Source organism: Bactrocera latifrons, unplaced genomic scaffold (assembly GCF_001853355.1).
Source record: "Bactrocera latifrons isolate USDA-ARS-PBARC rearing strain unplaced genomic scaffold, ASM185335v1 scaffold_35, whole genome shotgun sequence".
Lineage (NCBI taxonomy): Eukaryota > Metazoa > Arthropoda > Insecta > Diptera > Tephritidae > Bactrocera > Bactrocera latifrons.
In genome coordinates, this window is record NW_017536990.1 from 620,690 (window position 1) to 648,544 (window position 27,855).

At 34.3% G+C, this 27,855-nt stretch overlaps 1 protein-coding gene across 6 annotated transcripts in view; it reads right to left on the reverse strand.

The window, feature by feature from the left end:
* Positions 1-2,121: 2,121 nt before the first annotated feature.
* LOC108971658 (protein bric-a-brac 2) overlaps positions 2,122-27,855 on the reverse strand; it is a 74,937-nt gene continuing 49,203 nt past the window's right edge. For 4 of the 6 annotated variants that reach the window (XM_018937880.1, XM_018937882.1, XM_018937884.1 and 1 more), the window contains exons 3-5: positions 4,524-4,584; positions 3,837-4,264; positions 2,126-3,724 (exon numbers count right to left, since the gene is read on the reverse strand). In XM_018937880.1, coding sequence (XP_018793425.1) covers positions 2,855-3,724; positions 3,837-4,264; positions 4,524-4,584 — 1,359 coding nt within the window. In that variant the 3' untranslated portion in view covers positions 2,126-2,854. Of the gene's footprint in view, positions 3,725-3,836; positions 4,265-4,523; positions 4,585-27,855 lie in introns of all 6 variants that reach the window. The other 2 variants (XM_018937885.1, XM_018937886.1) reach the window with 2 other exon arrangements.

The window sequence follows — 27,855 nt, forward strand, 5'->3', positions numbered from 1 at the left end:
TTTATCCCAATAATTAAATAGATCTCGCGTAAAAAAGCTTGTATACTTACCTAAGTATTGTTAGCTTGGTTAAAGAAGAGCATTGATGACATGCAAGGAAAAAGTTTAAGCAATTGTCAAGTCTTTACTGAAATTTAATGGCACACAACGAATTTATTGTTTAACTATAAGAAAACAAAGATTTCGGCGAAGAAGAAGCTTGTCGACTCTTTAAAAGTAAACAGGTATTTTGACTTGAGAACTTTCAGTTATAAATTAGGGGTTGTTTTGTTAAAAAAAAGTGGGAAATAAACAGTTCTGTGTTTTTAATCTCTCTCTTAAATTTTAAGGTTATATAAATAACCATTTACATTTTTATATAATTGTTTCCGTATGCCTAGAAGTTTTTCGGAAAACCATATATAACGGTTTATATACCCTTACAACTCCTCCCTTTTCCTTCCTTTGCTTTACTTCCGCCCTAAAATCAGATCAAACAACTGGCACCTTACTAAAAATAAAATTCTGTATACAACTATAAGGCTTTTTAAAGCTTTTTAGTTAAATACCCAAACTACTGTTAATAGTTAATTTACCAAATTTTTGCACTTCGAATTTTCAAACATGTGACAAAAGTTTAAAAGTTTTTTGTTCACCGATCGCTTTAGCATTTACTGTGATGTACAAGGTTGATATACTGCAAGTGTGTCATTTTATTGCGCCACGCAAATAAGTGGCAGCCGTTAAATTTGACCATCCTGGGTAAGAAATCTCACTTCAAGATACTTATTTCTGCTACTTTTAACGTACTACAGAGAGAGAGAGAAAGAAAAGGAGGGTGAAAGTGTACAACAAATGGAATTTTATATTTAATAATCTGAAACGCTCATCTCACTGCTTGCGCAGTTTTTCTGGCTAAGGTCAATTACAAATTAACTATACTCACCGCACATACGTGCTTATAGGTATTTTTATGATTAGCCAACTTGAAATGAAACACAAATAGTTAATTTATTTTATATTCACGATTAACTAAAAATATTTATTCACGTCATTGCATCAGCGCATACACGTTTTGTTGACTTATTCTTCCATATCCATCATATTACAGTAATTATCATTGGATTACACTGTATGTATGTATGCTTTTATGTATGTTGTATATAATTCTACCATATGCATTATAGCTTACTTTGTGCCTATATAACTGGTAAATACAATGTAAAGTAGTTACTCATATCCAATTCATTATTTATGTATATGTATGTGTTTCTATATACTTAAAGCAAACACAACAATAGCGAAGCAAAAATAAATCTTCACGAAATATTTTTAATTTTTCCATTACACTTTTCCATCTGGAATTTGTATAGTTCTTGCAAACGCGTATGTGTGTGTGTATATGTGTGTGCAGGGAAAGCAAGCTAATTTTTCTGCAAGTTATGCATGAGTATGCAAAATGCATTTGTGTGTTTGGACTCATAACTACTGAAGAGCGCTGCACTTGCTTGCAAGATTATATCATTTCTTAATTTTATATAATTTATAGTAAATTTACTTTTTTAGCTTACTTTTAGTATATTTTTTACAGTTTTAATCTTAATTTGTACATTATTTACAATTAAATAATAATTTTAAAAGCAGCCAAGGAAAACTTCTTTTCATTTTATTTTATTTTAAATTATTTTATTATTTAAAAAAAGGCATTTGCAAAATGGAAGTCGGATAAAATATATTTATAATTATGTGTAATTTTCTCCGGTTTAATAAAAAATTAAAATTTTTTTTTTTAAATCAACTTACTTATTTTTCGTATTATTTTTAAATAACTTATTTCCTTTTTGAATACTTTTATTTTCTTTTTCATTATTTCACGTACTAAGTTTATTTTTTAATTTTTTTTTTAATTTTTAACACATACATACATACTATACTCTTAGCTATTAAATACATTGCTGATACTTAGACACCTATTCGTACATTTAAAAATGCTCAAGTCTATTATTTGCGAAAACTTTGTTTTATAAATACATACTTTTCCCTTATTATTACAATTTTAATTACATAATAATGTTTACAACTACACAATAATTTTTATAAATTAATTATTTTAATGTATTTCTGCTTTAATAATATAAAACGCGCATTTGAAGAAGAAATGCTGAAAAACGATTAAATAAATTTACAACGAGTTTACATATGTATGTATACATGTGTATTACAACGAGATCCTATGCATTTAAGGAAATAAATCAAAAAAAAAATTCAGAAATTAGCATTAGCTAGTCGCTAAGCTGCTGCTACTCTCTATTACTTGCTCACTTTTTCCAAAGTCACTGGAAACTGTTTGTCTCTCTAACCGTAGTCAACATAAAACTTAAGGATAACCTTTTAACTAAAAATCCCACATATTTTCTTAGCATACTTAGGTGCTTAGTTGCCCTACACACAAACCCGCTCGCTTTTAGCTTTAGCACTAGCCTACGACTAAGCGAGAACTTAAAGTAAGGCTTACTTATTCGCATACAGCAACTATGATATATAATTAGACTTATCAGCAAATTTTTGCATATAATATAGACATGTATACGTGTGTTTGTAATTTAGAATACCTTAAACCTACGAACTAACCTATATAATTTGGGGTTAAATAGCAGTCAAAAAATTGTATTCTTAAAGAATTCCTACTTCCTCCAAATGTCCATAAATATTTATATAATATACTATATATATGTGTGTGTTTTAATATATGTATGTGCGTATACTAAATGGCATACAACTACTAAATAATATTATTGCCTTACCCTGCCCTGGGATACTACACACCTGCACACTAACGCTTTCACTGCTCGGACGCTTCAACGTATCCGCGAGCTCAATCCTCATGCGGCACTTCGGCGCTCGCTTGATGCTCCAGCTTTATCTTCATGAGCGGCGATTCGCGCGTGGGCGGATAGGCGGCGCCAGCACCGGCAGCACTTTCAGCATTGCCAAAGAATTCACTAGGGAAGAAGTCTTCGAAGCGTGGACTCTTATTCACCGATTTCTGCAGCAAACCATTGGCGATTGCTTCGAAATCGATGCCGGGCGGTAGCGTTTCGGCGAAACGTTTATTGAACGCGTAATTGGTGGCGTGCTCTTTGTTCTTGTAGTGCGCGTAAGCTGCTGCCGCCGAATCAGCCGCCGCAGTCGCTGTGGCTGGCATCTTTTGGCTACTGCCGCTGGACGCACCAATGGAGCCGCGTGATTGATTGCCATATTGGCGCGCTTGCATGGCCTCCTTTAGTTCACGTTCCCTTTCGCGTTCTCTCTCGCGCTCACGCTCTCTGGCATAGCCAGCGCCGCTCTGATGCATTTGACTGGCGCGCGTGGCCGCTTGCGCTGGCATCACATTCAAACCGGGTATACCCATTAGGCCACCGAGCGCGCTCAGATCGGCCATGCTGTCCGAGGTGCGCCGTGCGTCGGCGTGTTGTTTGCCATTCGCCGCCGATACTTGATCTTCGATCTCCGAACGTTGTAGATAGGCTGGCGATTTGTACATGTTCATTGTTTGGGAAATGGGCGATTGCTGTTGTTGTGACATAATTTGGCGGCGCAGTGTTTCGGTCATCGTGGAAAGTGGGCTTGGCGAGTCGGGCGGCGCGAGTGCGGCATTCTGTGCGGCCAACTTGGCGGCGTTATGATAACCATTGGCGGCAGCGGCTGCTACTGCTGCATTACCAGCGGCGCCGAAAGGGGAGCCCTGTGAAGTACAGAAAAAACGAAAATCAATGATTTAGCTTTTTTCTATTTTGGAATTTTTTTTTATTTTTTTTTTTTTATTTACAATTTTTAACAAATAACATAAAACTTACCGCTTGCATTTGTCCATTGGCGTACACATGTGCCAGATCCTCTTTAATTTCACGATAATCTCTGAATACAACCGCTTTTATAACCGAACGTATGAGCTCCTCGGGCCACATGCCGAGCAAGATGCGTTGTGGGCGTCCGCGTGCTTTCGGACGTGGATCGGTGCCGCCATCCAGTGAGGGTCCCAACATATTATGTACGCGATTTGCATATAAAACGAAAGTGGGGTAGGGTATATCATATTTGCGTGCTGCTTGCGATAGCGAAAGACCCTCTTTCAATACGCTGAATATGGCTTCGGCCATGGCCTCAGGGCGCCACGACTTTAGGGGACCGCGTTCACGAAACCGCAATTGTTGAACAAGGTTTTGCTGATTCGTGTTCCAACATTTTTGCCACATCGATTGCAACTGATACTGGTAGCTGTCTGCTGAGACGATGCAGTGGGAAGGACAAAAGAAATTCGGAATTTGAAATGTCGAAAAATATGGATTTATTGTGATAATTGCTTTAGTTTGATAATTAGTCAAGAAAAATAGATGTATGTGCTTAAGAAATTTTATTTAAGGAAAATAAGTGAAGAGAACTATATGGAATATTTGAATACTTCAAAAAAGATATTGGAAATCTAATTTAATTTTTGTCTTAATTTTCATTAAAAAAAAATATGATCAATGCTTTTAACTAACCGGTAACGGAAGATGTCGACGCTGCGCCCATCCAAGGATGTCCACTTTCGATCATTTTAGCCTGCAAAGAAATGTTACGATATGTTTAAAAGTTTTAGTTAACCAGAGATTTCTAATATTGCTGATATATATTTTATAGAAAGCTATTGCAGATATAAAATATTACTTAATATATAAGTATGTAAATGATCTGAATTGCGAGCTGAGTACATTAGTCATCACAGTCCGTCTGAAAATAGGCGAACTAGTCTTTCAGTTTTTGAGATATAGATCTGAAATTATGCACACATTTTTCTTGCCAAGAAGCTACCTATTAGTTTGAATCGCAGATATCGGAGCTGCCATACAAACTGACTGATCAAAACTCTATATGGAAAGTTTTTTATTTGGCAAGATATCTCCACGAAATTTCGCCTGGATTATTTTCCAAGACAACAGTATAATCTCCGAATAAATATATAGTGCAATCAAATATTGAAAAATTACAAAATATGGCCATTTTCATCATTCATCTCCTACACGATATATTATCATCAAGACTCATGAACATCGCTCCAAAATATTGCAAAAATATTGTATTGTATGAATAAAAGGTTCATTTACTTAGAAATCGGTAATTGAGTCGAGTGGTTGCAACATGTCAATTTCGAAATACAAGAGCTGCCAATGAAGAGAGCTCTTGGTCAACCGAATTGACATCCCAAGAACATTCTCTTTTAAGCTATCTTTTTAGCAAAGTTTATCACACAACGCAGCTGCTCTCGAGGTATTATAGAAGCGAGTCTGCTTAGGAATATAGGTATATTTTAAGATAAATTAATAAATAATTTATGTAGTTTTTAGTCATCGTTGCTGAGTGCAAAGATACCGTATATTGAAACAAAATTAAAATTACAATTGCTCGAAACTTCTAAATATGAAAAATGCACAAAATATCAGCAACACAACTTGACTAAATAATAAATCAAATTTTAAGGCAATTATGGTGCCACATATTAATGGAACAACAACAAAAACAGCAAAAATCTTGTAGAAATCACACCACAACAACACTTACGCCTGCTACCTATATTTTTTCAGGTTGCTGTGGGAGCGTCATCTTCCTTTGTAAACGGCTGCCATAAAGGAAAGTAGCATTCAGTTTACACATGCCCCAACAAAAACACGCGAGCCACACATTGACTTTTTCAAACAAACGGACATGTGTCTATACTAGGCACAGCGCTCATCTCAGCTGCTCAACGGTGTTCGGCCTTTGCTGTCTTCGTAGTTGTAAAGTGCAGTTTGTAGCTTGTTTAGACTCGTTCGCGCGCTTGCCATAAAAATGTTTCCGACTTCTATTTCAATTATTCATATACTTTATGGCTTTTTTTACAAAGCGCCAATGATATGCACGCACACACACGCGCGCGCTCAGCAAGTTTGGCGAGTATGTGTGTTAACATATGCAGCTTGGTGGATTTGAATATGAACAGTTGGCGCTTTGTGGCAAGCAAGGATATTTTAGGGGATTTATACTAAGCATACAAGTGTGTGTGTATCTGTGTGTTTGTGTGAGTACTTTTAAGCATGTTTACACGCTGTAAACGAGACGTGCTACAGCTGCTTCCACACGCCTAATTTCAAATATTTGATGCAAAATTCCTCAGCCTCCTAACGCTTGAAAAATGTGTGCGTTATTTGCTTATGTGTATGCTAACAGTTTGCACACTTCTATAGCAATTTCGGCTTAAAAAACTCACATAATTTCTTTTCACATGAAATATGTATGGCAAGCACGTGATCATGTTTATGCTTAAATTAACAACAAAAAACGTAAATATTTTCGCCTGTCTATACTTATGCGCTCAGGAACTCAGAGTAGACAGCAGCGCGCAGACGAAATTGCCAAAAAAGAACAAGAAAAACAAAAACTATATTGAAGGAAATGCAAAAAGTGAGCGCTGCTCGGTACTAAGCGCGGAATATCGGCTACAAAGTCGAATACGGGACTCAAACTCGCGGCATGCCTGAAAAAATGGCTCGCCCCGTTGGTCAGGAGCGCGAAGGCGTCACTAGTCGGCCATGCAGCGCAGTTTATTGCTTTCCTTTGCAGACATTTCGTTGCATATTTAACGTCGGCACGAAACGAACATCAATTTGTTGCCGCCACAAAAAGCAGTCAACAATGTAATAAAGTAGTAAAGCAACTAAACTATTATACCTATTTTACAGTATGTGTATGAGTGAACATGAAACACGCCAATACGCCAACATGCCAACACTGCCTCACACAGTTTTTATGTGCCACGTTGTTTAACTGCCACGCTGGAAATCCTTTTTGTATTTTTTGCGCGCCTTCCTCATTTTGCTTTGGATTATCCTGCGAGGATAGAGATTTATTTAAAGAGGAATTAGTTGATTCCTTGCTAAGCCATTTCCGTTTCTACACTTTAGTATGCATTTTTTTGCTGAATTATAATTCTTTTCATTTCGTTGCACCGCCTGTATGCAAATGTTGCACGTTTATTAATAAATTTCACAGCAAATAGCATTGCCTCAAATGCACGACGCGAAAACACGAAACAATTGAGTCGTAAGCATAACAATGATTCTTGTTAAATTCTCTTCGGTTTTTTTTATAGTAAAAGCATATAACAAACGTTCGCTCGCGCCGCTTAACTCGGCTTTCACAACACGCTTAGTACTTAGCCGAACGGAAATGCAGGCTTTTAGGCGCTAACACCGGCTGCGGGCACGGCCTGCGTTTGTGGTTGCTTTTCTCCATTTAATCTTTGGTAGTTTCTTGCTTGCCAAGATGGCTCGCTTACATGGGATTTGCGGCAGCGGATGTGAATTTTAATAGAGCTTAAAACTTCCGTTATTCACGGAAAATAAAGGAGCCCAACAAAATGGGCTGCAACCGGCATTCGGCTTGGCCGCTATTTTGCAATGCTAAACTGAGCCAAGCTAGACCAATTGTAATATGGCAGAAAAAAATATATAAGTCACCCTATATATGTGCTTAAATCTTATACATTATTGTCTTATGTTGCTATTTATTCTTAATTACAATGTAACCGACACACGCAAATGTAATTTAAGTTTCTTGTTTTCCGTTATGTGATTCGTTGTCGAAAAGCTTATCTTTGTACTTCCAAATGACTTCACTGCGATTTTTTCAAGACAATATTTGCGTAAGTGATGAAAGCTTTAAGCACTTACAGTTCTTGAGCTTTCACGAAGCTTACTCAAAGCATGAATTTCCAATACAATTTTTTGAAATCGTTATTAAATGGATCGTTATAAATGGTGACTTCCACATTTTTTTATTAAAATATGTGTGTACATAATAAAACATTTAGTTATTGATTGTGCTTGAGCTTTCACGAAGCTTTGTGTTGAAATTTGAAAAAAAAAATAATCTTATATATATCAATATTACGCTTACAAATCTCAATTCAATAATTTTGGTTAGTTGGTAACTATTTGCTTTGGTTGCTTCGAAAGCTCTCCGCTACGATTTGAGTAAAACTAAAAGCCATTTTGAAATGTATGGTTAGCTGGCAGCGCTTTTAATCGAATATATAATTCATAAAAAAATTCAGCGGTTTCTTCGAAAACTCTCAGTTGAGCTTTCAGTAAAATTAATAACTAATTTTGAAATTTCTGATTAGCTGGTAACATTATTCTTAAATATTTTTATAAATTTTATAAAAAGCAATTTTTCAGTAGGAGCTGCGAAAGTACTCAGCTGAGCTTTAGGTAAAATTAAAACTCATTAATGAATTTCAAAATAATAAAGAATCAATTTATGATAAATTACCTAAGTTTCCCTATGGATGGGAACCCCGAAGCTTAAGAAATGAAGGAATCACACTTAAACTTCTTATCTCTTTCACATTACCGACTTCTGTTTTACACGCTCCCATTTAAGGCATCATAAATAAATATTATAATGCCTTAATTTTGCATCCCGTTATATATACAGTTTCACTTTAATTAAATAAAATTAAATTTCATTGAACTTGATCATTCATTTCCGTTATCCACAAGTGCATCAGCCGTTCGATCTGGCAAGAAGTTTCGACAGCATAACGCGTTCCGTTGCAAATTCTTGCTTGCCACACGTCGCATATCTCTTAAACCCCATTCGCCACACACATATACACACACACTTGCATAAAAACAATATTAATGTATGCAATCTTAATTTATTTCATTGCAAACTATGTCCACATGAACACCCACACAACGGCCATGCCGCAAGACTGCAAAGTCTTGAAAACTACAAAAGTTGGGTGCGGCGACGTTTAAATTAATTATTTATTATGCGATACCGTTCTTCTTATAAAATTAATGAATGGAATGAGCTCAACAGCAAACAATATAAAATGACTCTACAATGTTGAAGCAGTGAAATGGGATTGACAAAGAAATGGAGCAATGGAGCAATGCAGAATGTATGCAAAGAGAGTGTGAGAGAGAGAATGAGCTCACACTGCAGTGCTATTTCGACTGTGACCAACTACTCGTGCTTGCAAAGGCAAGACAACGTTGTTGTTGCGCTGAATGTACTGACGCCATTGAAGAAAATACCGCTAAAACTATCAGGCGGACATGAAAGTCAGCTATAGTGTAAATGAGCAGAAAAAAATGAGAACGACTATATATCTATTCAGGATTGAAATGATTTTACACACATATGCGCATATATATGTATTTATATACCATATATAAATGAATGAAGTAAGTAGCCTGAGCGAAAGTTCAAAAACTCGGAGTGAAGGAATAGAAATATATGAAAAATTTGTTGTTTTGCGTGAGCGCAAGACTGGGCAGGCAGCAAGTAAGGAAAGTGAGCGATGAAGTTGGCGGTAAAAATGAGCGTAGCCAAGCACTACTGCCTATATGTATGATACCTATATGTGGATGGGAATGAAGTTATTTTACAAAGGCATGGTGTCGAATAGGAAGAGGATTCTTATTTTACACACATACATATACAATATACATACGCTTGTATTTATGTGCATTTCGTATGAGCGTGTACTTAGTTTTGTACTTTTTTATTGGTAACGGGGTGGCGCGCTAGACAGTTCCATGGTGTGGTTATGCTTGCGGTGGCGGAAGGCATAACACGATGTGTGGGCGGTAATAAAATATAGGAATCGAAAATTAATAATAAATAAAGTGTTATATATTGTATAAAAAATAAAAAACTCATTAGTAAGCCGATGCACGCTCAAACACACGAGCGTGTGTTTGGATTCTACTCTACATATATGTATATGAGCGGCTCTATGTATAAAGTGCCACTTGCAAGAAACCCTACTGAAGCTAAAGAAACCACTTCGGAAGATAAGGCATAAGGATACAATACATACATATATTCGCCACTGGATATTGGCTTATGGCAGCACCACCGCTTGTTACTTATACGCCATGGAGTACGAGAAATGGCATTAAAATTGCATTAGTTTCGAGGAGGCGCGCGTAAAATTGTGAATTTATACTTATTTTATTATATTTTATGCGCATTGACAGACATCCACACAGCCACACATACTTATATTTGTAAGTACTTTACTATCAAGACACATTGTTGCATGTTCTACTACGGTCGCAGACGAAGTAGTGCCAGGCAAGTTATTGCGGTCTGCTCAAGAAAGAATAATCAATATAATATGTTATGGAAAATTATGGCAAGCGGCAAAGTTAATTAAATAAATTACACAGAGAGACATAGATAAATTCATGTAACTTGCATTGAAGCACTTGTAGCTTATTATTATTTAAATTGCCTTTCTTTGTGTATGTATGGGAATGATACATTTAGTCACTTTATTTAATTAATAAAATATAACAATTAACGTAATTAGTTAATTAAATATAAAAATATATTAATATATAAATTTGAAGCAACTTTTTAAAATTTATGTACACCCAACCCTTTTTTGACACGGATTTGAAGTTACCCGGTGGAAAACATTTTTTTTTTTTAACATTTTTTAATCTACTATGGTTTCAAAATCACTGTCTTGTAATTATATTTATTTTTACCACACTTAGCACCATTGCTGAAATAAATATACATAGTAGTAACAGGAAAATCCCTTTATTCGATACACATTTTGTTCGCATGATATTTACATTGCTGAAATGGATATCTCCAGTGATGATACCGACTTTAGTCCAGTTCGTCACAAACAATTGCGCTTGTTATCAAGTAGCGAATAATTATGTAGCTATGTAAATATTTTTACTTTATTTCTATTTTAATTTTTCTGTTCTTAATTCTGGATTAACAGATTTTGTTTTTTGTTTAATCTACCAATTTTTCAACTGTATGAATTATGTATTTTAAGTTTAATGCACAATAAAATGCCATATGAACATACAATTTGGATGCATATCTGAAATTTTATAGTTTTAAGAATTTTTTATACGATTTTCCGAAGTAAATACAGTTCTTTATTTCATCTTACACGGTTTTCAGATGACATGAAAAGTATCCCCCATTTTACTATGGAAAAGCCTCTTTTTTACACGGTTTCCTGAGGGAGTTGGGTATTTAAAAAAAAATTTAAAGTTTGTTTTTGGAGTTGATTTAGTAAAAATCCATCTTTGACAGTTTTACGATTTTTCACGGTATGTAAGGAAAAAATTTAAAAGTTATTATTGAACCACCCAAATACTATGTAGATGTTTAAAATCAAGACACAGTTTTAAGTAACTCTTTACTTTATTAGGCAAAATTTTGATTAACTGCGCGTCCAGTGTTCAGATAAAAATACTCAAAGCTGCGGGTAGTACAACTTTTACAATAAAAGAGGCATAATAAATAAATCATAAATAATTATTTTCATAAAATAAAAATAGCAACACTTGCTCCACAACCACTTGGAATAAGCTTTGGGTAAAATTATAAATCGAAAAAATTAGTTCCTCAACCGAAATAATAATATCGCTTTAAATAGTATTAAACGCTTACCAAGTTTTGCAAGGCAAAATCAAACGAACACTGCACAAGTGAGCTAAATCTGCACATTGTACTGTTATATCTGCCGGGCGTCGTCTCACATATGCACACAATTGTTTATTTGCACGGACGTACCATTATTTATTTGTGTGACTGTGTTTATTGCCACAATCATACCTGATTAATACATTATATTCGGCAGAATGTTCGCCAGCGTTTTGCCGCAGCTAAGGCAGCGCCGCTGCATGCCCCAAGTAAGTAATTAATTCAAAACATAAGCACACTAAGTAGCTAACAACAACAAATACACGCAACACTGTGTACATTTGTATGTATGTAAACGCCGCCATTGAACGGGAATATTTGCGCAATGTGCGTATATAAACATCCAAGTATTTTGAGAGCGTCCACTGACAGCGTTGCAGTGGCACATTCAGTGGGACCTCGATGGAAGGTAAAATTGCTTTATTGAAAAAAAGTGAATTTTTGCGGACCTTAAGCAAATGCATATATGTCTTTTCAATAAAGAATTTTTTTGGTTAAATGAAAATATTAAATTTTTAGTAGGTTCTTTGCCTCAAAGCTGCTTGGTTTGCTTTACATCCTTTAAGTTATAAGCACACTGACTCATACACTTACACACACAAGAGTTAATCCTCTGGCTATCTCATTACGCATTGTTATTGTCGTAAGACAACTAATGCAAGCTATTTGAAGTCTTGTGGGGCTCCTTGGGGTTATTTGACTTTATCAGCTGTGTACACTAGCGCATAGTATACATATAGATATATATACTCCATACATAGATATGTATACACCTAAGTACACAAGCGCATCACTGCAGCATAGCATTTATTTAGCCAATTTGGAAATCGTAAGAGCACATAGCTGGTTGCAATTAGCAAATATGACATTAAACATATATAATAGATGTTATTTAACCCAAATTTGGAGAGAATATCTTGTCAAGTAAAAATATTTTCCATACAAGAACTTAATGAGGAGCTTATTGTGGAGAAAAGAGAGTGTGCGAAATGTCAATGGATATCTTGAAAACTGTAAACTAGTTAGCGTATCTATATACGTTGATACTTTACACAGTATACGTAATATATATTTATATATATATATAAATAATAATAAAACTTCATAGCCGATATTTGCTTCTGGTTGTTACGAACTTCGTGTTAAATTTTTTATACTCTGTTCGGGCTAAAAACGCATGTCAGGAATCTAAAAAATAATAGTAAAAATTATAAAGACGGTAGCTTCCACATCATTCAAAAACAAGATGGCGTTCTTCAATAACATTTGCACATCCACAAATGCATAAATATACCAGAAAATTCTCCTAATCACAGCATACACACAAACACACTTGCTTTACTTACTACACACTTCTGTACACCTGGTGATCATATTCGCGTTTCGATAATATTGATTTAGTCCGCTATATCAGGTATTTCGCCGCTCTGTATGTGCGCGTGCATTATGTGTTTGTTTACCTTTCGCTCGAGCTCAAGTTTGTTTCATTAGTATTAATATTGTTGTATACAGGTATGTTTATATGCAAACGCGTAATGATATCAAAATGTAATTTTCCTTGCCTTGAACTCTCCGTCACGCCGCTTTGTTATGGTAGCTATGTGGACATTGGTCTATAATATTTTGGGTAGACATTTAGCGAAATCCATTTAGGTATGCACACGCACCTCTGCTTTGTGATGTGTGTATTTTTGTGTATCAAAATTCGTAAGCAAATCATCGCGTTCAAAATGAGCTATAACCGCCAGTTGCGGATAACTAAAGCACTAATTCATACAAAAGTAAGTCAATCGTTGAAGGTTTAACATGGCGTATACGTAACACAGCTAGTTGCATAACTGGAAGCAACTTTTTAAACACAGGCGTGCGCTAAGGCAAGCATGTGACATTTCAAACAATGCCAACGCTTAAGTTGACCTTTGTTACTTAGTTGCTCTAATTTATAAATACTTTCGAGCGATATAAAAATTTCAAGTATATTTCTAAGGCAGCTATTTTTGCTTCATATAGATATTTTCAGCCAAAAGATATGTCCTAAATAGTACATTAAATTCAATGTATACCGTTCCCGATATTTTTCCTCTAAACAAGGTGTATTATATTCGCAATACCCTGTAGAGAGCACCGGAATTTTTATACATTTTATATTATATCAGCACGAACGCAGTAAGAGAACTCGCATCCGAAACAGAAAATTATGTTAAAAAAATGGAACAATGTCAAGACTTAATCCAGTTGATTACCACATAAAAGCCTACCGTCGTTCAGATGATCATCTTCCGACAATGCTCTTGAGGCAAATGAGGTTCAACAGATGCAAATGGCTTGTTCAGTAGCACACGGTCAACGGCCATGAAAGCAGCGTTTTTCATATGAAAACATTTCACTATTGAAGATGTTTTTAATAAACAGAATGATAAAATTTGCGCAAGAACTTCTAAAGGCGAAAAGATGTTATTTTAAACGTACCAGGTTACGGCTCACCATCTAGTCTAGTGTAAACGTTTGGTGGACAGTCTACTATAAAACCCTTACCGTTATAAAAAGGGTCAAAAGTGGGCAAAAGGCTATCTACCAATTTTTTGTTTTGACTATAGAGCGTTTTTCTGATTGTTTGTCACGTGTAATATTTTTTTCAATAAGAATAAGAAGAAGTTAAATAAGAATTTATTTTATTGAAAGTGACATGTGCGTCGTAAATTCTATAATTGGAAAACTTGCTACGCAAACTTTACCAATAAGTTCATGTGTTCAAGCTCTCATTCATCTTTATGTGTTTATTGATTTAATTTTTATTGTTTTGTATTATTCCTCATTCTTTTTCCACATAAAAATTTTCTGCGGAAGCAAACAGCTTAACCATACTTACGTACAATTAGCTTAGCATACTTTAAAGTTATAGGTACAAAGCAAACAAAATTAAATTAAAAAATTAAAAAAAAAAAAAACAATTTCTTTAGAAACAATGTTCACTTTTAAAATATTTACCATATGCTTTCGCTAAATATAAACTATGAACAAATGATGTATGAGAGTATGGCTCTAACTGCAGATCTTTCCAACTTTCCATATATACATTTATTAGTTCTTACAAAACTTCAAAATAGTTCTAAGAATACACTTTTTTTTTACTTTTGAATTTTTTTATTTTTTGTTTAATATTTTTCATTGTGCAACAACACCAAACCTATTTCTAGATAAATAATTCTTATGACATTCTCTAAGTATTCAAATAAAAAATTGCCATTACCGAAATAACTCGAAAATTAGCATAACGTAAAGGGATTTGCATAAGTAAGTCACGCTGAGAGTATAAAATATCGAAAAGAAATGAAGAGCTTCCATAAGCTGAGCGCCATTCACTGCGCGCATTCTAAATTGAATGATCAAATTGATATGTGCCACATATTTGCACATTTCATTTTTTTATGGGCAAATAAAACATAGCATATGAAAAAACCTGCGCATGCGTGGAAGCATGTGTGTATAACTATATGCAAATGATGTGGGAGTAGTGATTTGTGCCAAAAGTAGAAAATCAAAAACAGAAAAAAGAAAAAAAATGTCGACTCTAATTCCATCTACGTAATCGGTGTGGAAAATTGCGCTAAAACTTACCCCACGAAGACGAGAGCTAAGTGAAACGATCAGCAGGTTGTCAGTTAACCAAAAGTGCCAAGCACAAGTGGCTTAGTTAATTTGATAAGTTAACGATATGTGGCTAACGCCTTAGCACATGCTATATATATTTGTACATATGTAGGTATTATATGTATGCATGTGTGTGTGGCATGCGAAAATACTCGCGCATAAAGAGCGAACTAGTTAATTGGAGCTGTTAAATGCGAAAACCGCGTAAGCTAGTGTTTAATTGCTTGCTATTTATTGCCTAAAATCGATCGAAAATAAACAGTTACACCACGAGCACAGTAGTCGTAATTGGCGTGCGTGTGTATGAGTGTGTTTGCGCAAATTAACTGGCAATAAGTCGATTTGGTCACAAAATTATGCTCTTACTGCATATTTAGTCCAACCGTTACATTTTTTTTTATGGCGTTTAAGAGTTATTATGTCGTTACTGCCATAAACAACATACAGGTGTGTATGTGAAGTAAAGAAAATTAACTTATGAGCTTTAGAGCACATACTTTTGCACGTGTTTTGGCATATCATGTCTGCACACGAATTAGGCAACATACTTAACTATTCGTGCTACATAATGTTTGACTTTGACTTATTCAAGTTATCTGCGGCTTCACTTTTATTGGAACAGCTGTCGTTTTGGCAAAGAGGAGTGTATTTATTTTATAATATCAAAAAAGATCATTAATATAGAATGAAAATATGGCGTTGCTATATAATTTTATTTTTTAATAAATGTCAGCGTCACTTTGGGAAAAAAGTAAATTATTTTCGAAATTTCAAAAAAATTTGCATTGCATTTTCTCTCAAAGTACTCTCATGAAATAGAGATATTTTCTTGAAACCAGTAATGATTAAAAACACATGAACATACGGTTTCGAAAAGGGAAGTTCTTCTAGAAATTTCCAAAAAAGAAATTAAAAATCTTAGTTTTTTACAATTAATTTGACATATTTTCTGAAACCCATGACAATAAAAAAAACCATAAATAATCGATTGAAAAAAAAATTAATTTCTAATTCTCAAAAATAAATTTTCTAAATATATTTTCGAAAAACTTAATTGTTAAAAACAATTGATTAAAACAATTGATATAAATCGTAGCTATAAAATCTTACTCTATTGTATAATAAAGTTCAGCATAAGTTATGAATAAAATAAAACTAATGCCGAAATTTTAAAAATAGTATTTTGAAAAAGTCAATTTTTCTCAAGGTATCCTCATGAGAATGATATTTCTTGAAACTTTAATGATTTAAAATTAAAAAATTAACGATTTGAAATAAGTGAACCTTTTTTCGAAACTTCAAAAATGTACCCGAAAAACAAAATTTTGAAAAGTGTCTTATCTGAGACAGCGATATTTTTTTGAAACCAATATTGAATAAAGATTATAAACAAGCGATTTAAAAATTGTCAGAAAAAACATGTGAAAGTCGACGGCATTATTTCGGCAAAAGTTCTGAACTGTGAATTCCTGGATATATGGCAAAGACTTTACTTTCATTTTTAAGGTCTAACTGTAATACTTGTCAGAGAAAAAATCGGTGAACCTTCAACGATCTAAGCATGATCAGTTTACACTTGAACTTCTATATTTTTTGCTGTGAAATAATGTGCAGCAGACCAGGGCTATAAATCGCAAAAATTGGGCCACGATCGTAACTCTATTTCGGTATATGTAATTTATTCAACTTATAACTGTGCATTTGACCATTACCACAAAATTGAAATAAATACTCCTAACCACAATCCGGTAATTGATTCCAAAATTCAGGGCACCCCTACTCAAAGCATGCTCGCAGCTTTGGCGCAGTTTTTTAGATGTGCTCAGCGCCAATTAGTTTCATAACATTTCGTACGCTCGGCACTAAGGCACTGCATTTAAATCGAAATTATTTATTGATATCAATAAATGTGGTTCATATACACACACATACAAGCGGTTGTAATAAATATGGGTATATCTACACCAAGGCTGTTGCATTGCAGAAATTAGAGCACAAGGAAAAAATATGTAAAAAATTTATAGATAATCATATACTAAATATTGCCGCCTTTTAATTAGTGGCTAATTGCTAGTGTTTTCTCCAATTTTTCTTCGAACAAATCTTATTACTTATTACTTTGTTGTGTTTCGGAATTACAACTGCTGTTTAATTGCAACAAATGACAATTACGGTGTTTAAAAAATTGCAAAAACAACAAAAAAATCAGTGACTATAAAATGCAACAACAAAGTAAAGAGAGATAATAATAACAAATGCAATTGCAATCGTAATAATATTGCAAGAAAGCATACGCATGCGCACATATGCTTATTAATATATATTTATATATACATGTATGTTTATGTGTGTGTGTGTGTGTGTGTGTGTGTGTGCACGTGCATCGACAAGTAGTAAATTAATGTAGCTTAACATTTTTATAGTTGCATGCGATGAAAGTAATTTTTTCCATTGTTTCTACCGAGCTGATTGTTTTCTTCTGTATTTTTGTTTTTGTAATTTTTTCGCAAAACACCATAATCAGCGTCTGGCTAGTGCATCAATGAGCAGGCCGGCCGTAAACGCTGTCGAGCGCTTGGGTGCGATGGCTCGGGCGGAGGCTAGCGGCCAATGGTTTAATCAGAAATGAAAATAAAACAACAGCAATAACAACAACAATGAATTGGAATTGCAATGCAATAAATAATTACACTTAAGTATATGTATAGGAAATGCTCTCCACACACACACACACCTGCACGAACTTGTAGATGTTATTATATTATTTCACTTGAATGCATGCGAAACGCTGCAAAATGCATAGAAGCACACACATGCATGCATGTACATCTGTATGTCTATGCCAAAGTTTTACTCAAACAAAATTAACTTTATAATTTTTGTGGCAATTGCAATGGCAACGGCGGTGAAAGAAGGAAAATTCATCATTGCAAGCAGGCGGCAGTCAAAACACAGAAGCAATTACAAAAACACACACACAGACAAACATATTTACATATGAAGACATTCATATTCATGCATATATGGCTATATGTTTCCGCTGTAATTTCTCGTATTCGCCCCTCTTTTGTTGCTTTGCCAAAGCAACAACTTGAGTAAATCGTTCAAATTGTTTTTGTTTTGTTGTCGTTGTGCGAGCACTTTAAATAACATATCATTTACCATAGTTTGCTAATTTGAAAATGCATATTTTTCTTTTTTCTCAATATCTCTTGTACTTCCCTGTGTAATTTGTGTTTCTGTATGTTTTGTGGCATGAAAATTAACATTTCAGCGCAATTCCATTTGCATGTTGCAAGGTGAACGGCTAATAAGGACTTGTGTGCAGGCAAAATTGCTGCAAAATTTAATGAGAGTGGCAGCAGGAATAATAATTTAGCAATTGTATACTTCTTTCGCTCTTCCTTGGGGCTTTTTTCATATAATTTCTATCCATAATAATCTATATTTTAAACAGTTATAGCCTAAGATAATTTTTAAAACATAATAGCAAAAATGTGTCTAAAAATTATGCATTCCAATTTGCATTCTTGTTCAATTTTAAGTGGGTTTCGATTGCATTAGATCTACTTAAATGGAACTATAACCATATCCAAAACACTCTCCCGCTAGCTATGAATACATTTTTTATGTTTTTTAAAGAAATTTAATAATCGCTAGTTGTTTTGATCGAAGGATTTCATTTTTTTTAATTTATAATTTATTATTTTTTAATTTATACAAATATAACTGTACCCTTAACCATCTTAATTAGTTATTTACTAATGGTAATTATATATTGCTAGAATCTCCGTTGATTGCATGTATAGCGGCTATAGTAGATACGTTAGAATACCAAATTAGTTGTAAAGTGCACTAGAGATAACAAAGAGCTGGCAGATGCGAGGGTACACCTTATAAAGATGTAAATGTACACCTTATGCACCTCGATAAGGCTAATTGCAGATAAGGACACTTTTGAGTGCTGTATTGGAGCTTTACATAAGGTGCGGAAGTATGTATATATAAATATATGATATATTGAATGATATAAAGGTTTCTTCCCTTTAGTATCTAAGGAGAATTCTTCCTATATGAGGGACGCTTTGGTGACTACCGATTCCTGTTAAAGTAATAAATAAACAATCTGTATTTAGTTTTTTTTATTCCAACCTTATTTTGGAATTATAAGACTATTTGGACAACTAACAGTTTAAAATCTCAATTCAATAACTCAAAAACTGAGCGACTTCTTCGCGTATATATAGACAAACAAGCAGACGGATATGGTTAAATCCAATTAGCTCATTACCTTGATCATTTCCCATATCGTTATATTTTTTTAAAGATCTCCAAACTTTCCTTCTGGGCGTCACAATCTTTGTGGCAAACCAGCGATGAAACTGTTTTCATCATTTTTTTTTTTTTATTTTTAGTAGTAGTTGTGATATCAAAATATTCGTAATAATAAATATAATATGTATATTTGTTCATTAAAGAAAGATTTATGGTCCTTTGCGCGTTGGCCACGGCGAATATCGCATTCGATGGAACGATGAGCTGTACGAGATATAAGACAACATATACATATGTAGTTCAGCAAATTAAAACACAGCACCTACGCTGGCTAGGTCATGTTGTCCGGATGGGCGAAACACTCCAGCTCTGAAATTATTCGACGCAGTACCCGCCGGACGAAGCAGAGGAAGAGGAAGACCTCTACTCCGTTGGAAGGACCAAGTGGAGAAGGACATGACTTAGAATATCTAATTGGCGCCACATAGCGAAAAGAAGAAACAATTGGCGCGCTGTTGTTAACTCGGCTATAATCGCGTAAGCGGTGACTACGCCAATTAAGAAGAAGAAGATATTTGCTCATTTATATATTATTTTTATATATTACAGTCATCGAGAAATTCCTAATCATTGAATATTTCTCACACTTAAATTATATTTTCCATAATTTTACGCTGTTCAGAGAACTTATTGTATGTACATATGTAAGCCGTGTTAGCTGGAGATGCCAAAACTTTGTCTAGCACTGCGCACAGTTGCAAATTTTAGTTTGCGCTTTCTATATTTACAAATTTTAATCCACTGAGGTAACTACACTTCCGTGCCAAATGTGTTTGATGAAAAACTGGCATTCAAAGCAATTTCACTTATCAACTCAGCAACCATAAAATCCAATAACACGAGTGAGTGTGTGCAAAACATAAATGAAATAAAAATTCTAAAATAAAATAAGGCAGAAAGACGCAAGTGCATAGAGCTGCCAGGACTGCTTGAAAGGCGCCACTAGGCGTATACGTTACCTGCAGCGCCAGTGCATTGTCTGTGCGTGTGTGTACAAAAGTAAACGAGCCTACCTGACGCGTAGCAATATTTATTTGCCCACATATTTATATACATTGCGTTGTTGCAAATAAATTTCAAATGTCCAAAACACGCACACACACACATACGGACACGTAGCTGAGAGTTTGCATAGGCCAGACACGCATACACACTAATCATCGAAATGAAAATGAAAAACTTATTAAAGGACATGAGTAAAAGACCGAGCAGATAAAACGCCAAAACACACACATACGAACTTATACGAACGAGTATTTTTATATGGTATGCTATGCGTTTGCATGCGTGTATGTGTGTGTGTGACCGTAAAGCAAAACAACTTAGTTAGTATCAAAACACTTACATACATGCCACATTTTTTCATGGCTGCAAACAAACATTCGGCTGGTGGCATAAGCTGCGTACATGCAACACTACTCCGGCAGCAACTTGCGGGGCGTGCAACAAGCTACCCGAGCTCGTCCATCACCTGTGCTCCTCATGCTCCTCATATCACTACAAAACTGGCAACTTGCAACTTATGCACAATCGCAAGCCGTTGCAAGCACCCAGTTGTAGCGCATAGTTTTGCAAGTTGCAACAACGCTGTCTCTTCAGTGTTTGCATGTGTTTGTGTGCTCTAACAAGAGTGGGACTCAATGCGGTGGCAACAACGGCAATGCCAACAAAAACACAAGTGTATGCACAGCAATGGTGGAGCACCAACGTCATTGCCTCTCCCTGTGTGGGTATGCATGCAAGTATCTCGGTGTATGTGTACTGCTGGTGCCCCTCGAAATAATATTTAATATTTAGAGAGGAATAAATATTAAATGAATGTGTTACTTAGAAAATCTAAAGGTATGCATAGAAGCAATCGCAATGCATGCGCCCATGTCTACCTGCACACACACACACACACACACACACTCATGCAAGCATGCATGGTTACATAAATAGCGCTGTGTACTGCATGAATCGGCAGTGGCAGTGACACTTGTGTTTGCCATGAGTTATGGTGGCAGCAACCAGCCAGTCACCCGAATGACCCAATGCTCGCTGTGTGCCATTCGTAGGACTCTACTCGACTCTACTCGACTCGAGTCTATTATACTAGTTCGCTGTGTTTGTCGTTTTCATATACTTTTTGTTGACCACCGCGTGCTCAATTCGCCAGGTGTGCGTGGAGTGGGGTGAAGGTGCAAGGGAATGTGCAAAGTTGAAACACTGCTTTTCAAGCGGTAAACTGGTGGCAATCAATTTTTTGCATACTCTTCACTTATGTGTTGGTTGTTGTTGGCGGTGGCATGCTACTTTCTATTACTTTTGCACTAATACAATCAAAATAAAAGCGGTGGCAGCACTAATATATTCGCACCGCTAAGCCAACAAACCAGCAACACAAATCGTCAGGAAGGCAGCGTTTGAGCTCATAAGTCACCACAAAGCAAGAAATGTTTGCTTGTGTGTTGTTGAAACCCCGTCGGAATTTGGTACTTATAAAAGGGTGGGAGAAATATATTACGCAAGTTTCGGGAGCATTATGTACATATATATTTTGTTCTTTTAGTTTGAATGTAGAGTCTAGGTAAAATATATAACGGTGTCAACAATTAATATGTGCTAAAGTGTATACTTAAGACCTCTGAAGTAACGGTAAAGTGTACAGTATTTTGGTATAAACAACTTCCACCGATTACTACTCTTGATTTTCTAAAACTTACAACCGAATATACGACTGGTATACACTGACAGAACTAAACAGAAGCTGTCATTGAATCGCCAAATCTTGTGTAGCAGTGCATCCAACAAGCTGGTACAAACCACATAAGCTGGCATATTAAATTAGAAATTATCTTCGAACCCACAAAAATGGTATAACAAATTGAAAGCTGACAACAATTCGCATAGATACTACCGAATCGAATAGGTGAATAAGATAAGCCTGGAAAACTGGCATAAATTAAAAGATTTCGATATACTTAGTCGTGAATAGTGACGACTCTAATAGAAGAAATGTATAAGTAATATACATAACGTAACTGCTATAATTTAAAAAAGAATAAGGACAGCAAACCACTATGATATATATATATATATATTAAAATTAACGGTGCACTGATTCTAAATTAGCTATCTGCAGTAATTTTTGCTAACAGTAGAGCAAAGCGAAAACCTTCCAAACCATAAATCGGATACGGCTAATTCTTACTTCAGACTACGAAATATTTCCTATCTACTTTCTCATAGGGTATGTAGCAAACTAACACACATAAATCTTACACAATCTTCTTCACCTTGCCGCTACTGATTTCCTTTCATATTTGCAATTTATATCTATTTCGTTTATACGCGCACATACACATATGCAAACACCTCTGAACATATTCAAATTGCCACCCTTTGAAGGCACAGGCAAACACACACGCCTAGAAATGCACATGTACGTTATATAAAGACACAGGTGTATGGCTAAAACCTTATAAATTATGTAAGAAGAGTAATTTCTTATTTAAAATGCCATTAAATTTTTTGAATAGAAATTTTCTCGTCTTCTTCGTTATTTTTTAAGGTGAACAGTGTACGTTAGCGGTAAAGCGAAGGTGCTGTTGTTGGTCGTTTGTAAATCAAGCGGTGAGTGATGAATACGCATGACATTCCGCATTTGTATGTGTGTGTGTGTTTGTAATAAAAAAATTAATATATATGAAACATATAACGGTAATAATATTCAGTGCATTTGCATATTGGCATGTGGATCGTGTCTATAGACTTGTGTGTGTGTATTGGCATTCATTTACAGTAATTTAGAGTATTTGAAGCTCTGATTACTCTGAACAAAGCAAAGTCCTGCAGAACTACAAGGATTGGACGGCGTGACAGTTGTTGAAGAATGTATGAAGTTTTGTAGAGATCGAAATGTTTTTAGGGCTGACCATTTATTGCTGAGTATATACGTACTTACATATATTATATTAAAATTTTTATTGTTCTTGCAAAATTAAAGTAAACTTAACTTCCTCCTGGAAGATAGTTTTAAGAGCACAATTAAAAGCTTCAGAATTGATTAATTATATTATTTTCAACCTGTTTTTGAAATATTGCGCAATATTTTCAGATAGAGGGGTTTAAAAATAACCCAGTGGCCAACTTATGTACATATATGCTTACATACCAAGAAAGTGTTCAGTAACTATTCGTATAAAAGCTCCTGAGATCTTAGTCAACATAAAAACCGCTACACCATTTTGTACCTACTTCTGTAAGACAGATAATTTCAATGTACGCATACATATGTCTTATATGTATACTGGCATATGTATATATAAAGGAGTATTTGTATTGCCTTGTTCATAGGCCTTCGCGCCTAAATGTAGAGCTCAGAACACCGAAGCGCCTCACGACGCTTCCGCCTTGCAACGTATGGGCTCACTAAAACGGATTCATGCATAAAAGTAAAATGCATACCTGTACGTTGTACCATATATGTGTATGTAAGTATTTTGCAATCGCAGCTCAAATAAGTTAGACAACTACTACCACGAGCTTTCACTATTCACTTGTGGATTCTGGCACAAAAAAGTCTGTGCAAGCAGTAATTCATTAAATATTTTTTTATTCTAAAAGTTTTCGTTTATACAAAAGCAGTTAAATACATAACGGGAAACATACATATTTATGCATCTGCGTATATTGGTGAAAGCATAGTACATATCTTCTTGGCTCGTTTTCACTAGTTATTCGTTTATTTTTCATCTAGTGGACATAAATTATTCAAGAGTATGGTAAATGAATGCAATGGGCGATATTAGGGGACATGAAGCGATAAACAGTGGGTTTGGCAGAGGCGAAAGGTTGAGTAGATTGCAAAGAAAAGGAACAGTAAATAAAATAAAAAGTCAGGTGAACATAAATAAAGAAAGATGAAATTGGAAAAAAAAACGAATAATTGAATTCAAATTAAAAGGAATGATAAAAAATATCGCTATAAACAAAACGGAATAAATAAAGCGTAATAAAATAAATTTAATTTAATTTAATTAATAAAAAAAATAAATTCAATTAAATTAAATTTAATTAAGTTAAATAAAATAAAATAAAAAATATTAAATTAAATTAAAGTAAAGCAGATAGAATATAGCATATAGCTGTCACACAAACTGATCCATCATCCATGATAGATAAAAATCTAGATACAGATCTTTGTATACCCTCTTCTGGGATATTTTAAATGCCGAAGAAGAGTATAATAGCTTCGATGTAGCCGAAGTAAACAATTTTTCTGTTTTTTAGGGATTTCAGTACACTTTTTTTAACTATCTACGATTTGCCTAGGGTTAAAATAAAAAACTTTATCATGTTGAGTTCATCAGGACGATTTTTCAGTTGCTATAAAAAGTAAACTGTTGACAACAAAGCTCTTATCTATTATAACGAAGATCGGTCCTTAATTAATAATAATTAGTACTCATTATGTTACATAAAAATTAATTATATTTTTCTCCAAATCAAAACACGTGTTTTGGTTACCCTGAATAACTAGATTATTTTGTTAATTTAGAACCATTTTAAAACTAGTTACCAGTTATTTGCTTGTAAAAAGAATGATTCACCAACAAAGAAGTTTCGGTCAGATTTCTAAGGAATAAAGTATTTTCCTAAAAGCAAGCCGTCAAGCAAATTCCAATACGTCAGTCAAATTTAGACCAACTGAGCATATTCGTAAAGTTCAATTTGGTTTAAATTCACGTGTTCATAATTTTTTTTTTTTTTTTTTTTTTTCATGTTATACATTCATATATAAAATAAGGTTAGTATAACCTAAACACTTTTTCTACAAATTATGTAAAGTTGGTTGGTCGAAATGAGCAGGCAGGCAGCCGTACTGAGACCGTACAGGAAGTCATCTAACAAATGGGACTAAGAGCTGCGATGTGCAAATATGCAGATTAATCTGATTAAAATTAACCAAAAATGAATACTGCATATTTGAATATATGGCATAAGTGTTAATATATATGTACATGCATAAAATCACTCAGTTATACATTTGTATAGTTTCGATTGGACACGCGATTTCACTTCCCGGAACGTTGTACACACTTTATATGTTTGTATACTTATGTATAAGTAGGTATGCACAAATGTAACTGTATTTTTTCTTGCCATTTCTCAAATGCCATTAAAAAACTGTTATTTGCGTAATTTAAATAAAAAGAAATAAGGTGAACAGGCTTGCGTCATTGCCACCGCTACTTCAAGGCAGGAAATTATTCATAATATCAAAAATAAACAATAATAATACAAATAATTGAATATGCCAATTTAAGAAATGGAAAAAGATTGCCTGAAAAGCACACAACGGCAGCAACAAAATCACAAATAAATTAAACATAAAACTCTGTGTATTTTCGTAAAATTTCATGTGCAAAACCTTGAGCAAAGCAATATAAAATTAATTCAACCCACATTTAGGCAATGCAAAGGGCGCAATGAGGGAAATTTAATTATATGAATACAGTGTACATATGTTTATGCATACAAATACAGGTATATTGTATATGAGTACATATTTATATGTACATATATACAAGTATATGAATATGTACATTTGTATGTTATTACGCACAATAACTTGTTATACATATGCAAGTTTGATTTTGTATGACGGTATTATTAGAGTTATTAACAGTTAACTGCTGGTCTTGTGGGGTAGAGTGGGTGCCGCATACACATATATGTAAATAAAATAAAAGATTTCCAATTTATATACGCATATGTATGTAAATAGATTTATTATATATGTATGTATATACATAGAAAGTGTCCCGAGTTACCGTACGAATTTTATATTTCATTTAAGGTACTTATCTACAATACTACTGTTATTATTTGTACACCCTACACAATCTGCCATAAATCTTATAGCATCCAAAAGGAAACGTCGAAAGCTTGGGGAGCTGGGTCCATTTAGTCATGTTCGCCTGTATTTACATTAACTTATACTGTGATACAGTATCAAGTCTCTAAATTTGAGATTTTAAGTTAGAGACAATTTTTGAGACGCGAGACGATTTTACTATTCTGTAAGTGACAGTCACAAAATCTATTACATTTCATTATTCAGAGATGTTTTTATACTTGAATGCAAATAAATATGTCGATAACAAATAATAAATTTTCTATAACATAGTCAGAAAACATAATTATCAATAAAAATAAAAATATATGTTGACTTTGTTTTTTAATATTAACGAAATTTATGTAAAATTGATTTATTTTTAACCGTTTCGTGTTTGAGTTGCTTACAAAATTTAAAAAAACGACAATCGATTAATATCTATGGCGAGCTCTATTCAGTATATTCAAAATGGCAGACAAGCGTTCTTTTTGGTTTGGTGACTTGCTAGCTACCAGGTCTCAAATTTGAGGCAATATTTTGAGACTAAAGCTAGAGACTGTTTAGAGTATTCTCTATTGTAGCTAGTCACAAATTGAGATTTTACCTCAAAATGTCTCAAATAGAGACTAGAGACTGGTTACAGAATCCCGCTAGTATCTCAGTTTTTGAGCTATCGAATTGGAATTTTGCACATGTGCTTTTCTCTCAAAAGAGCTGCTCATATGCCAACCGAACTGACCGATCGACTGATCCTTGTGGGAATACTCTTTTATTAGACGAAATCCGATATCTGGCACGGATTATAGTACGAGATAATGTTACAATATTGTTTAGTTCTGGCAATTAAAGCATAGAGCTGATCAAAATCAAGTCCTTGAATCGGAAACTTTTTTATTTTACAAGATAGCTTCAAATCCTTGTCCAAGCTAAGGCTACAATAGCTTATAGCTGCCATACAAACTCTCCGCATAAAATCAAGATGAAGATATTTTTATAGCCTTTTATCTTATAAAAATGCACCTGTGAACGGCATTATAGCTTCGGTGCAGCAAAACTTAACGTTCGTTTCTTGCTTCTCTTTTTTATTTGCGTTTTAACTACTCTCAACAATTTGAAGTCAAAATAAGCTACTCTAGCAGCATACCTTCATATTTAGCGAGCAAACAAAATCTCACGAAAAAAATATTGACCAAAATAAATAAATAAAAACTAAAATGTATTAATAACTGAGTATTTAAAGTAAATAAATTATTTACATTCGCAAATAGAAGTTTAAACGCAACTAACATACATATGTATGTACATATGTTTCACCACACTGACGACAGCAAAGCAGCTGTCGTTTGGCGCTGCTAGTGGCAGAGAAAATGGTGTGAACGATTTCAATAAACACACACTGCCAAACAAAACGAATTGTTTATTATTAAAATTTTTTTAAAAATAAAACTTTTTAAGTT